Raw genomic sequence first — 14,383 nt, forward strand, 5'->3', positions numbered from 1 at the left:
TAAAATGCCCTTTCTTTGCGTTCTCGCACCACCTCCGCTAACAGAGCCCAGGGGGCGGCGGTCGCCTCGGAGCCCGCGCGGGGCCGGCTCTGTCAGGGGCTCGGGCACGGCGCCAGGCTGGCTCGTGGCGCCGGCAGGACCCGCTGCCCGACACGCCGAACGTCGGAGCGCGGAGCCGCGGAGCCCCGCCGCCCCGCCGTCCCGGGCTCCCCGGGACGGCTCCCCGGGACGCCTCCCCGGGACGGCCCCGCAGGTGCCGAGGGCGGCCCGGGTGACGCGCGGCCCCGGCCCCGCCGCCCCTCAGGGGTCCCGCGGCCCCCCCGGCCCGGCCCGCGGGGCGGCGCATGCGCGCGGGGCGCGGGGCAGAGCAGCGCGGGCAGCGATGGCCGGCGGGGAGCAGCGCTTGCCCGGCGGCCCCGAGCGGGTGGCGCTGAAGAAGGAGATCGGGCTGGTGAGCGCCTGTGCCATCATCATCGGTAAGGGCAGCGCCGACAGCTCCTCCGCCCGGCTGCGCTGCCGCTGGGGCGGGGGCTCGGCACCGGCCGGCGCGGGGACAGGCGGCGTTGGCGATGCGCGGCTCCGCGGGCAGGTGTGCGGCAGCGGCGAGGGGACGGCGCGCAGCGCCCGGCGCGGCTCGGCCGGCGGCTGCAACACACGGTCTGTGCGAGGCGCCGCCAGGAGTAGCCCCCTCTGCCCACTCCTCCAGCTGAACGTGCGGTTTCCCAAAGTCTTTTCCCGGTGCGCGGTGAGCCGCTGAGGCTCCTGCGGCGCTTACTTATCGGCTAAAGCAGGTGGATTGGTTTGTCTGAGAGCGGGGCTCCTCAGAGCGGCGGCGTGCCGGGACCCGCCGGGGCCGCCGCGCCGGCTGGCAGCGGGGCTGTCCCGCACAGCCGTCCTGGCGCGGGGTCAGCCCGCCCGCGGGGTCAGCCCGCCCGCGGGGTCAGCCCGCTGCTCCCCGAGAGTCAGACCGGGAAACTGGGGCACGGCGTGCCCAGCGCTGCCCGCGGGGCTCCGACACCCTGCAGCTGTGGGGCAAGCCTGGGGAAGGAAGGTTTGTCCCGGCGGATGAAAGCAGCCGCTGCTAACCCAGTCAGCCTCAAAACCCCGCAGGAAGAGCCAGCCGTTCCTGTCGCCAAGACCTGGGGACAAGACTCGCAGGGACAGTTGTGTCAAGGTCCGTGGCAGCCCAGCAGGATCTGCCACATCCATGGGAATGCACTGTTCAGTAGCAGAATTGGCTGGGACCCCCCGATGTGTCTCTGTGATTGATGTCACCAAGCTTGAGGAAGAGGACTAAACTGCGTGCTTCCTATAGGTGATCATATTGCCCTACTGCAATTTTATGCTCTTTGTCATGTATGCCTTTATGTCCCGTGCAGGTGGATACGGGCTTGCAAAAAAAAAATTAAAAATTCAGTGCCATTGAACAGGATCATTGTGAGCAAGGCTGTTATATGAAAGGAAAACAGTCCATTCCCATAGTGAAACACTAAAACCTGTACCTGCAGTTTTTGGGGAGATGTGTTCTTCATATCCAAAGATACCTTTATTTTGAATCCCTCAGCATATTTAAGGAGAACATGACCTTGTGTTAGAGTGAAGTATTGAGTGCTGCACATTGCTGTAGGTAAGGCACCTCCAGGGTTAGGTATTCCCCGAGTTGCTCTTGGACATAGGGAAGATTTATGGCATCTCTATCACTTGTTAGGTATTAGAATGGTATCTTGAGACTGCTACCTTTCTCTCCCAGTCAACCTTTCATCAATCTTACTTGCAATATCCTGCAAGCAGAATTCATATATGTCATGCCTATCCAAAATAAATCTTGTGAGATAGCCTCTCATCTAATCAGGGACATTTGAGCAGGGAAAAGCACTGACATTTATGATAAACTGTAGTACTCTCAAGTGGTCTAAGTGTTAGAGAAGGTTATCTGCTTTGCCACATAAAGCCTAAAAATTCTTCTGCAAGTTTCCCTGTATTTTCATAGAAGACATTTGAAACACAACTGTAGGATCCTATTTTCGTTTCGATTTGTTTGTGTGCAGATGCATGAAATTACATCATGTATCTTCTGTAACAAAGTGGTATGTAGTAGGAATATAGTCTGGCTTTGTAGGTGTCACTGCATAAAACATGACAGCCTCAAATCAGAGGGCACTGTAAATTACATCAGATAGACTTGCAAGCCATTGGTGGAGTTAACTAAATGAAATAATATTTAAGATTCCTTTATAAAAAAATTAAGTAGTTGATCCAAGCTGATATTAGGCAACCAGTTAATTCACAAAATTTCTGTTTGATAGAATTTAACATAGGTGAAAGATTTATTTCCAAGTGATTCAATAGCATGGAAAAAGCAGATGCAGTCAGTGTGTCAGAGCCTGTGGAACAGACAAAAGGACAGACCAGGACTTTTATGTGAGCCATTATATTGGATTTCCTGGTTTTGAGTGGAGGAGGGAAACCCATTCAGATTCTGATGCATCCCACAGCAAAGTCATAATGAGAACATACTTGAGAACACCAAGAAAACCAGAAATGGCTTTTGAAAAAGACTCTTCTTGCTCTGTATGGACATAAGGATTATTTTGCTTATTTTTCTTTAAATGTTCTTGAAGGTACAGAAAATGTATGAGCATATTTTATATTATCAGATAGAAGTTTAATGTTCTGGTTTAGCTGACTGTTCTACAATTCTTATCAGCTGCAGAATGGTTATAGAGAATTATAATCTTCTAGTAATTAAGAAGAAAAAACATGAGGCAGTATTTGAAAAATACTGTAAAATATGAGTTTATAAATACATTATTAAGTTTATGGTTGCCTTCTATACACTAACTCTGCTTCTTTAAAATAAGGTATTATAGCTGGGGAGTCAGATTGTGCTAGGGAGCACTCAGAAAGCAACCTTGGGGCTGGGAGCACCTTTGTCACCATGACACTGTATTTGAGAGTATTCCACTAATGGCAGGATGTAGTGTGTAGAATTTGCAGTCTGTTAGTACTCCATCAGAGTCTCAGCCAAGAGAATAAAAACAACCTCTCTGGGTACCTCACACCATGCAGGTTAAGCATGCCATGGCTGGAGCTAAGGAGGGGCTCAGCCTGCCCTGGGGATATGGGGCACATCCTGGTCCAGGGAGCAGGGAGGGCACAGGCAGCCTGTATCCTGCCAGTTGTCCTGAACCTCCCATACCCTGTGCTAATTCCCTGGAAAACAGGTCTTCCTTCTCCATCTTCTTGATGTGTTTGGAATTGTAGGGCAATTTTCTTACTACTTTTGCAACAGAGGTATTCATCAACACAATAAATTGCTATGCTGTCTTAATGCACTCACAAAACTCATCCTTTCAAATTTTTATCCTCCTCTTAAAGAGGTTTGAAAAGTTTTGCCATAAGAAATACCATTCATGTGACAAAAAACTATGCAGGAAAAAAACCATAATAAACTATATCAAATTAGGAATATATCTTTCCTATGTCCACCCCATAGAACAGTCTCCTGATTTCTTCCAGCAGCCTAGCTTTTGTACAACAGAAGTCTTTCATTACTTCGTTTATATTTTTTAACTTGTTTACAAACAAGCCTGATTAGAGAAGAAGGCTACTTCCAAAGTTTATTTCACACTGAAGTAGAAGACGGTTCTTCTGAGCATCCTGATGTAAATACAGGTACTAAATACAAAACCTTTTAACTCTATTTAGAGACTGGTAGTTAATGACTGTAAAACTGAAGAGTGTTTAGTAGTAGTAGCAAATCATTCTGGCAATTAATCTCTGTCACAGAAAGAGCACTTTTGGAAAGTGCCTGAGAACTGCTGTAGAAGCACCCAAACTGCTCTGTCTCAAATGTGGTGGTTACGTACAGTGAAAACAAATCTCTCTTGGGCTCCAGACATTAATCAGCTAATGCATTCTCATACACTGCAAATCGAGCTTGCCAATACTTACATGAAGTGGTACAGCTTAAAAAGTAATGACATACATGTGTTATCATCTCCTAGATAATAACTTGTAGATAGTATATCATTGTTTGAAATCCACACTAGATTTTATTTAGTAGACACAGAAATCAATGCTGTATTTAATTGAATATTTATTTCATGCACATGCACATAGGTGGCTTTACATCTCATTTCTAGAACTGTGTATTTAATTAAGATTATTGCATGTATATTTTCTTAGAGCACAGGCTTCTTAGCTATACAGTGCCTTCCTTGGAGTCTTGCCTGTGTGGATAAAAAGTTAAGTAAGAAGTTCCATGACGATGTAATTTCTACCACATTCCATTGTTCTTTGGAAAAATACAAGAACTAGAAAGTGCAGGCTGATTAATGTCTTATACCAGCCTGGTTCTTTGGGTTTGAATAACAAACTTCACCATTCTTACATTAGAAATGTATATTTAACTGTATACACAAATTGTATATATAACACATGTAAAAAGGGTTGTTTGACTGTTTAATACAGACCAAGTACAAAACAAACAGTTAAACATCTCTTAAAACCTTTATTTGTGTGGTTGTAAAACTGCATGAAAGTAGCCATAGGGTCATACTAGCATTATGATGAAGTCTGTTGCATGCTCATGAATGATTTAATATCAGGTTATATGAGACCTACTAGAAGACTTACAAATTCAACTGCAATGAAATATGTCAGCTAAAGCTAAATACATCTTATTTTGCTGAGCACAGGCAGTCAAGTTATCTGCATCAGTTGACTTGGCATTGCTTAAAATATGCTTGTGGTACTCCACTCGCACACAAATTTGATGTAAGATCCCTTATAAACTAGTTCCTGCTTCAGGTCCAGTGATAGTAACAAAATTATATTGAGCTGACAAGTGAGCAGTATGTTCAGTTTTTGCTAGTTCTGAAAGTAACTTTCTGGAATTTATCTGTCCACACTGCCCAGAGAAGAGCACAGGCTTACTTCCAGCCACCCAGTGGATGGTCTCAGCAGAATGCCTACAGGCTGAAAAGCCTCCTTCCATCAGAGATGCTTCCTTAGTCAGAGTTGTCCTAGTATGGGGTGCAATTTCCTGCCCACACCATGGTAATCCATCAACAGCACAACTGAGCTGCCTTGGTTGTCATTATATCTGCCTGTCATCATACTTACATACAAATAATTGCATATGCATGTACATGGAAGCTTTTATTTGCATAAATAACACTTCCAAGTGCACCGCTCCAATGTGATTTTTCCTTCTTGTCAGTAACAAAAAACCATTTGCCAGCCTTCCTGTGTGTCAATTAGCTGTCTCCTTACTGCTGTGCCTCCTGCCATTCTGACACCCCTTAAAATCCCACAGATAGTCTTTGCTGGCAGAAATCTAGGATTCAGCAAGCTGCTAGCTTAACACTGGGGAGAGAGAACACGTGGAACTGGGAATACCCTTTATATTCCTCTTTTTCAAGTGGAAATGGATAGGTATTAATACACAGTGCTTGCTGTATCCTCTCTGGTCATGTTTCATGTGCCACCATTGTTAAGTGGACTGGGTTTTGGTCATTGAATCAGATCCAATTATTAATCAAGTAACATTTCAAATCATTAGGAGATTGTTACTAGTCAGACCCAAGTTGCAGGACTGCAGCAGAAAGAAAGATACATGAAAAAAAAACCACCATCTACATTACTGGGTGATTTTTCCTGATTTCTGTGATCCTGCCTGGAGTCACAGAAAACAGTGTTGTTGCAGCAAGAATTTTCTCCCTCTCTGAATCTGTGTGAGACCATTTCATTTTTATAGCTGACTGAAGTTTTAGGACACACTTTTGTTTGGTGACTTGTGAGAGTAATACAGATTACATTTCAATGCTTGTCTCTCAAAAAAAAAACCCAATTGTTTTGAAACACCTTAGAAAGGAGTCAGCCTTCCTTATCTGTTACACACCTTGCTAACTAATATTTTGAGCATTTAGTCCTACATGGCACTTTCTGATGTAACACACAAAGTTTACAAATGCACAACTGTTTTTTTTTTTTCAGGGCAGTCGTTCAGGATTGAGCTCTGGACTGTAGAGAACTGTAATTCAGTACCTTGTCCTCTCATAAATGCAAATTATGGTTTAGTAAAGTCAGTCAATCCTTGAGATAAATGGCACATATTCCTTATTAGTGAGAAACCACAAAGACTCTTTTGAGGGACTTGAGAATGTTTTTTCCATGTAGCCCAGAGGCTTAGGCTCAGATTCAGAACTACTGAAAATTACATGTCCACGTTCCATATGTACATTTAAGCTGATAAGTATCCATAATTTAGTACTGTAGCCAATAGGAAAAAAGGTTCATACTACTGAGAAAGATCCAGTAATGCATTTTGAAAAAAAGAAAGCTGGAGATCACAAAATCACCAGGTTGGAAGAGACCTTCAAGATCATCGAGTCCAACCCAGCCCCAATACCTCAACTCAACCCTGGCACCCAGTGCCACATCCAGGCTTTGTTAAACACATCCAGGGATGGTGACTCCAGCACCTCCATGGGCAGCCATTCCAGAACTTTATCACCCTTTCTGTAAAAAACTTTGTCCTAATATCCAACCTGTATTTCCCTTTGCCCAGCAGATGCCCATCCAAAATGCAAGTTACATTTATGGCATGATATTCTAAGGGTGATACCATATTCCCACGTTCTTCAAGACTGTTCCAACATACAGTTCTCCACCAGAATTGTTTGGGGTAGCCTTTTACTTGAGTTTAGGGAGCTGAAAACAAGCTGCAGTTTCAGTTGAAAGTAAAAATCATGGCAAAGTTCAAATTAAGGTTGGTTAAAATTCAGAGAGATTCTGCAGCTTCTCTGGGCTAGTGGCTTACCTCTGAGACTAAACTGACTTACAGAGGAAGTCTAAAAAAGAGCTGTAGTTAGAAATTCCTGGCAGAGGAGGAGGGGGAAAGAGCCCTAAAAGCCTTAACTTTATATTTTTCTTTGCTGAATATTTTTGGAGAAAGAAAAGGGTTTTATTTGTCCACATATGTGCCTTTCTGCTGCAGTCGGTATCAAGGAGAATTCAGCATGTGAAGTCCCACATGTACAATATGAAGAGAAAACAAACAAACAAACAAAAGCTAAATTTGTACTTTCCTGCAATTGCCACACAATTCTGTTTCCAGGTCATTAACTATCAAGTATTCATTGACTGATGGTTTTGGTTTGAATGGGTTTAGTTTGGGCGAGTTTTGCTAGTTTTGGGGGGTTTTTACCTTCCTACCTTGTAAAAAAGTAGAAAATTCTGATTGAGACACAGTGACTGATCACAAGGCTGAAGCAGTGAGCTCCGTGCAGTGAGTGCCAGGAGTTCAGATACCCTGCAACACAAACTCCTTCCTTGACAGATGAACTAACAAAGGTAGCATCCTTTGGTAAGTGTCTCACTCCTGATCTGGCAGTACAGTGCCTGCTTTCAGCAGTGCCATAAATCTCCACTCGTGTTCCCTTTTCCTGTGCCTTGCAGCTCATTTCCTTCTAGCATAATGTAGCCTTTTCTGTTGAGAAAGTCTGCTCTGCTTTGGCAGGCTCACAACAAGCAGAAATGGTTTGGTGGAGGTTTAGCTTTTTTTTTTTTTTGTTTGCAGCTTTTCATGTGCCAAACTTTTCCTTTTGAGACCCTGTTCTTTGTTGTACCGGAGTCTCTACTAGCTGCCACACTTTTGTCACCTTGATTGCAGCATGATAAAATGAGAAGGCATTTGTCAGTACTGAAGTGCCCCAAATATAAAACATCCTAACAGTGTTGTGTTATTCTGCTGGTCCTTAAAAACCCAGAACTCTCCCAAAGAGTTCTTTAGCAGATGTTCCATGGCAAAGAGCAGGGAGCCAGCAATCCAACATTGACTGAGCATCTCAACACCCTAATTCCTTGTAAAATGCTTGTATCCCTCTCTGTATAGTGAGAAGGCATAGAGAATATGCAAGCCCTGTTGTTCTGCAGAGGAGAGATATGTGTAGTGGTAAACACATTTATTCACATCATCCTCCACAAGATCTCTTTATGCAGTATTAGTTTATTCTCCTAATGTTTTCTCCTGGCCTTTGCAAGTCAGGAATGAAAAGTAAGATTTGAAAAGTGATTGTCTACAAACTGTTCCCATCTTCAGGAGCTTGCAGATGCTGTTTTTCTGATTGCAGGGTAATGGACAAACCAGTGAAGTGTTAGGCTGAGGTGTTTTAAGTTCTTTCTTCTAGACATGGTTCATCATCTCTTGCAGGCAATAGAGACAAATTCCACTGGATCTCAGAGCAAGGAAGGTGGTGAGGGCTATACTGGTGATGTTTAACTCTGAGGAATTTCTGTATCATTGAGTAATGGAATAACCCCTGGAGCTGAATTGCTCTGGTTCATTTAACACTTTCTTTAGAATGGTACCAAAACTTACAGAAAACTAACATCTTTTTGCATCTGAAAATTAAGTTGAATTCTTTTTTATCTGATCCTTAAATAATGGTGTAATCATACTTCAGATGTGGGACCAAAATATCAATAGTGTAAAACTAGCAAGGTTATTTCTAATTCCAAGAAATAGGTCAGTGATCTGGATGAGTGGAAGTTTTTCTGCTGTGAAAAACAATAGCTCTTTCATCAGTTATATGAAATATGCTGCTTAATCTGGATCAGGCCAAACATCTTAAAATAGTATACCACAAAAATTTATGTTTGAACAATATAAGGGCCTTATTTACATCCACAAATACCAGGAGAAATCAAGTTAAGGAAGAATCTCATTCTGTTGAATACACTGGGTCAGAAAGCTAAAATCCACAATATTAATGTGATCTGTGGCAATCAATGTCAAGGCTGCCCATCACAAAATTTCTAATTCACCTGTAGCACTGGCCAACACTCAGGCACATTAATTATTGTACATTAACTTTGGGTTAGAAAACCACACAGGGACAAGCAGTCAGTGTAAAAAGTTGTTGTCTTACAGAGATGCATCCAGACAGTGGAAGACAAATGTTGAGGTTTGAATATTGAAACGCCTTCTCTGTAACACAAGGAGTTTTGTGGAAAGGCCATTGAACATATATGACATTGTAAGCTACAGGTGTGACAAGAAAAAACATCCTTACTTGGCTAGTCTCCCAGTTCCTCAGTGTCTTCCTTCTTTTTGCTGTTAAATTGTGTAACTATCCTGAGAGAAGGAGAAAAAGCTATTAACAGGTGCCATATATTACAGGTTTTTAATGGTATTGTGCTGTGAGATTGCTCCTGGTCAGGCCCCACGAAGAAGGCTGATGAATCCAGAAGAGTGTTTCTTGCATCCCTGCCAATCTATGCCTTGGAAAGGATCAATATGTGTTTCTCCATAAACATGAAGATAATGATTGCCAAGGAATGAGGACTTACAGCTTTAAAGTGTGTGCTTTTATATCATAAAAATTCATCCTTTTCTACAAAACACACAGGGGATCATTTTTTCTTAGGGAGTTGCAAGAAAAGGACTGACAAGAATGAAAATGTGGGGTCAAGTTCATTATCTGGATTGTTCAAAATTCTTTAGCAGCTCTCCTGAGAGCTTAATAGGACAGGATTTACTTGTTTGTTTTAAGGGAGGTCACCTCTGACTATATTTCATTTCTATTTCCCCATGGCTTATATTTTTATCTGCCCAGATTTTGTCCTGTTTTGATAGCAGACTTATTATTTGGTATCTGGGGTTTCAAGCCTTGTTTTATCACTAATATAAAACAACTCAGATAGTTCTGATTTCCTGAAAGGAATAAGAAACTGTATCAAAAATGTCATTCTAGGTCTCCATAAATACAGGTTTCTTTTTTCTGATACTTCTAAATGCAATCTGAAAACTTGAAAAATTATACACTTTGGAAACATACATAATCAAGTCTTTTTATAAGAGTCTTGAAAATAGTAATAGCCTTAGTTAGTACAGAAGAGCAGAGAGTATCCAAGCTTGTTAAGCTTGCAAACACTGTACTTTGACTCAAGTAAATTTAAAAATAGCTGAATCAGTATTTTGAAGAATAAAGGAAAGAAGTGTTTGATTCTGGTGCTGTCCTCACATTCCTAGCCTTCAGCTTGAAAGGGATTTCCATGTGTGTGATAGAATTAAAATATTTGTAATTAAAAAAGCTGACAAAAAAGCTGACAAATCACATTTTTTTGTACTCCTGCTAGTAGATCTTGTTGCAATTAAGCCATTTCTTATGGTAAACTCTGCCAGAAACCAGTAGGACACAATGTCTCCATGTTTTTTGGTTGTGGACAGGGCCAGTTCCCTAGCAACACTGCAAGATTTAAGCAGACTTTACAAAAGGTGCCCAATCCTGTACATATTACAAGTGCATACAGAAGGAATAGCTCTCCTTCACATGTTTGTGCTCCTGACAGAAAATTAAAGACCCTTTTCTTAATTGGTCCCAAGTCCTTCAAATCCTACTGAAGGCAACAGGAGTGGAGGACTTCATTGCCTTATAGGCTTTAAATTAAATTAAAGCAGCTAGATGCAAAGCACACTAATCCTTTATTGCCCACATACCTGAGGGAGGTTGGCAGTCAGTTGAAAATGAACTTCACTGTGTCCAGCTTGCACAGCAGAGAGCAATGCCAGCAAGTGTCATCTGTTGGCGTTAATTGAACTTACAGGGGCCAGTCCCGTTCACTCATTTTACCACAAATCCAAAAATGAGCACCCTTGGCATTGACCAAACATAGCCAGGGGATAGGAGCAGCATCCTGACTGCCCTTCCCAGCAGGTGGGGATCAGCCTCTGTACTTCGGACAGGGAAAGGGCCACACAAAGGGCAAAAGGAACAAATTCACTTCTAGCCACCAACTCACAGACTTGAAGGGAGGGCTGTGAATATACCATCTATTGAAATCCCTTTGTTTCCCTTTGAGGCCTCCTGAAATACTCTGAGGAACTCTTGGCTGAGATTTAGCTGCTCTGAAGCACTAGAACTGAAAAACCAAAAAACAAGGAGAAAAATTCTGTGAAGTGACATTTATAAAGAGCATGCTTCAACAATAAGTCTGATACTTCAGGAAACCAGGGAAGAAGAAAACAAGGCAGATCTCCAGTCTCTTGCCAAACTAGAACAGGAGGTGTGGATTGTAACCAAGGTCCCATACACTGATGGCAGGGATGTTCAAGTCTGTGTAAACTTCTATTTTGCAGGATTAGCTAATTTAATTCTGTTTCTGTGTACTCAAACTATTCTGTGAACAAGTTTTTCTGTTCAGGGGGCAGGAGTGACATTCTTTTGATGAATTTTTTTATACAGGTGGTCAACTGCTTAGATAAGCCTGTTACATAAAGACATCAATGAGCAACATGAAGCCTCATAATTCTGAAGATACTTAATTTCAAAAGATTGTTGTGATATTTGCAAATACAAGATTCATACATGTGTAAGAATATTATATAGCAATGTTGCAAACTCCTGGTCATATTACAACAGGTCCTTAAATTCCCAGATCAAAGGTATTTAAGAACTGCAAGAAAAGCTGCCATTTCTTTTGGAAATCCAGGAGTTTCTAGTTTTCCACAGTAAACTTGTCTAAACTTGTTCTTTAAAATAAATTATGTATTTAAAAATAAAGTCAAGATACACTGTCAGCACAAGATACAAAGTCAGCACTGGTTCTAAATACATGAGGACAGCAACACATCATCATAAGTGGTGTCTGTCAAAGCATGTACTGATAGGTGTTTGTAAATCTCATTTAAATTCAGGTTGAGCTGTTTACCAAAGTGCATTTTGAGTTAAGTGCAAGCTTTAAGTCAGGTATCATTGTGCAATAGCTATGCACACCCCAGGAAGCATAAATACTTTTTTTTTTTTTGCTTTTAAATTCCACCTCAGTTCATTGACCATAGCCTATCTTTGCATTCCTTGATAAAACAGAGATAAAGCCACTTAGAGATGCAAATGCTGAGATTACCGTGCTGACAGGTAAAACTAACTACACAGAATATGCTAACACAGATTTACAGCCAGGAGAATGTAAACTTGAGAGCTTGAATGGTTTTCGTTTAAGGAGGTGTGAAATCTGCAACAACCCCAAGCTTTGCTAAGGAGTTCATGTCTTGTTTACATCTGCACCAAAATAAGGTTGTGTAAGATCCTAGGCAATGGCAGTTCTAAATCCATCTTTCTTCTCAATAACATAACATGAGCTACAACACAACAGCTGATGGATTTGGATGATTTGTTACTGCCATTTCCATATAGCTTTGTTTTAAATATGTATTGCCAGGAATTTCAATTCAGGAAGGCACTGTGACCATTTTAGCCTTTTACTGCTCAGGATACTACTGAAGAATAAGCTTTATATTAAAAGTTTAGCATTCTGAAGTTCCCATTATAGCCCTTCAGAAATCAAGGATTAACTGATGCCTGGTTTAGCTCTTAATGGATCCCAAGTTTGCAGAAGCTGTGTAAGCACAGTCAAAAATCCACCAACTAGCCTGAGTCTGAGGTCATTTTTGCAGGGCTCACCTTTATGGGAGCAAAGCAGAACACATAAAACCCAGTAATCTGAGAGAAAATCAGAGGCAAGAGTGGGAATTAGGTTTTGCTTTATTTGCAGTTGAGAATCAAGTTCAAGCTGTATCTTTTCTCCAGACCTGCTCATTCCTGTAATGCTGCCCCATAAATACCCACACTGTCCCTTGGTGATCCAGAGCACACACATGTTTTTGGCAGCCATAGCTGGGAGTTGCAAGGACACCAATACATGCAAACATAGTTTTTTATTTGAAAGGAGGAGCATTTTTCACAGCAGAAAGCTACAGAGGTAAGCAGGGAGTGTGGAGCAATGTGGGGGTCAGAGAGATGTGCCAACTTCCAGGCTGGTTTCTTCCTCTAGAGCCTAGACTTTAACAAAAAAAAATCCTTCTGTGTGCTGTGTAACTCTCCAAATTGCATACTGATGTTTTATTTAATCTTTCTGATTCGGGCAATGACACATCCATGAGGACTGACAGCTTTCAGGAATGGACAGCAAGAGGCTTTCCAACTGGGCAGCAGCTGCTGATGAATTTTCCAGACTGAATAATCTGTTCACCATGATCGATCACAATGAGCAAAAATAATAGAGTTAGGGGGAGAAAAAAGGAAAAAAATCCAGCATTTTCCATAAAACAAATTATGCTTCAAAGATGGTGCAGGGGTCCTTACCATTGGCGTGAGCAGGGCTGAAGAGCAGCCTGCTAAAAAGCTGTGTCTGTCATATTGTCCTTACCTGAGGCACAGCTGAACTCTTTGGCTGTTTTTACAGCTCAGTTGGTGAGCTTTACAGCAGCACTTTGGAACTGCTTTTCTTCTTGGTAAATACCAAAAATCATTGCAGGTGTAGAGGGCCCTGGCACAGTGCTCCCAGCGATGTAGCTGTCACTTGTGGGATTTCTCAGCTGAAGGACAAACATTAAATCAGCTGAATGAGCTGGCATCTGCCCCTTAAGCCACCACAGAAGGACTGAGAACCACTATCAGTTGCTTTCCTTAAAATCAGAATTCATCAGTCACACAGTGTCCTAGAGAAGACCCCATGTCCTCCAGCATGCTTGCAGGGCAGAGCTTTACACACTGCCCATTTCTACATCAGGGATTAAACAACACATTTCTGCCATTTGCAGGTAAAATTGTAAGTCAGGATATTGAGCTCCAGAGAGCAGAGAAACCAGATGTTGGACAGGTGACGAGGGCCAAAACAACATAAAGCTGCAGTGTTTATAGAGAGCAGTCAGTGTGCAGTGCTGCACTTTCTTACCAGGGCAATCCAGGCATTATCACAGGCATCCTCCATATCCCTCTCACAATACCAAGGTAGGTTTGGCATTCAGTTTCTCTGTGGAAATTAGTAGGAGGGTTGAAGCCTCTTTCCTTTGCTTCAAGGGTCACAGTAGCTCTTTTATGTGCTGAAGTCCCACAGTCAGGGAGGAACTTGGAGCCTCTGCTCCCCATAGCCCAGGTACCACTGCCAGTGGGAGTGCAGTGGGAACCACCAAAAAGGACTGCTCTGCAGTTGTCTGTGGGCTTCCCTCATCCTTACCTGGCAGCACTGCCCTGCAATAAATCCTGCTCAAGGTCCCTGGTGTCAAGGAATAAGGCAAAAGAGGAAGGTGCAATATGGAGGTCAGCAAAAGTAGCAGGTTGTAATCCCCTCCTGGCACAGCTGTACTGCTGCACAGGCTGCTTTGGGTGCAGCAGCACGTGGGAGCTCACAGTGGAAATATCCCACTGAAAAAGTCACCCAGTGCCCAGAAGGCTTTTCCTGATTTCTGCCTTATCATTGCAGCATACAGAGAAGGGCAAGGGAGGCTGAGGTTTCCTCCTCGTGGTAATGAAATGCAGCCCACATACCCCAACGCTGGCAAGAGAAGAGGAGAGCAAGTCAGAAGTTAAGGAAG

General features: G+C 42.7%; 1 protein-coding gene across 2 annotated transcripts in view; it reads left to right on the forward strand.

Annotated features, from left to right (window-relative positions):
* The first annotated feature begins 352 nt into the window (after nt 1–352).
* SLC7A10 (solute carrier family 7 member 10) overlaps nt 353–14,383 on the forward strand; it is a 40,540-nt gene continuing 26,509 nt past the window's right edge. The window contains exon 1 of one of the 2 annotated variants that reach the window (XM_021550386.2): nt 353–476. In XM_021550386.2, the coding sequence (XP_021406061.1) occupies nt 383–476 (94 nt within the window). In that variant the 5' untranslated portion in view covers nt 353–382. The remainder of the gene's footprint in view (nt 477–14,383) is intronic. The other variant, XM_021550387.2, reaches the window with a different exon arrangement.

This window comes from Lonchura striata, chromosome 13 (genome assembly GCF_046129695.1).
Source record: "Lonchura striata isolate bLonStr1 chromosome 13, bLonStr1.mat, whole genome shotgun sequence".
NCBI lineage: Eukaryota > Metazoa > Chordata > Aves > Passeriformes > Estrildidae > Lonchura > Lonchura striata.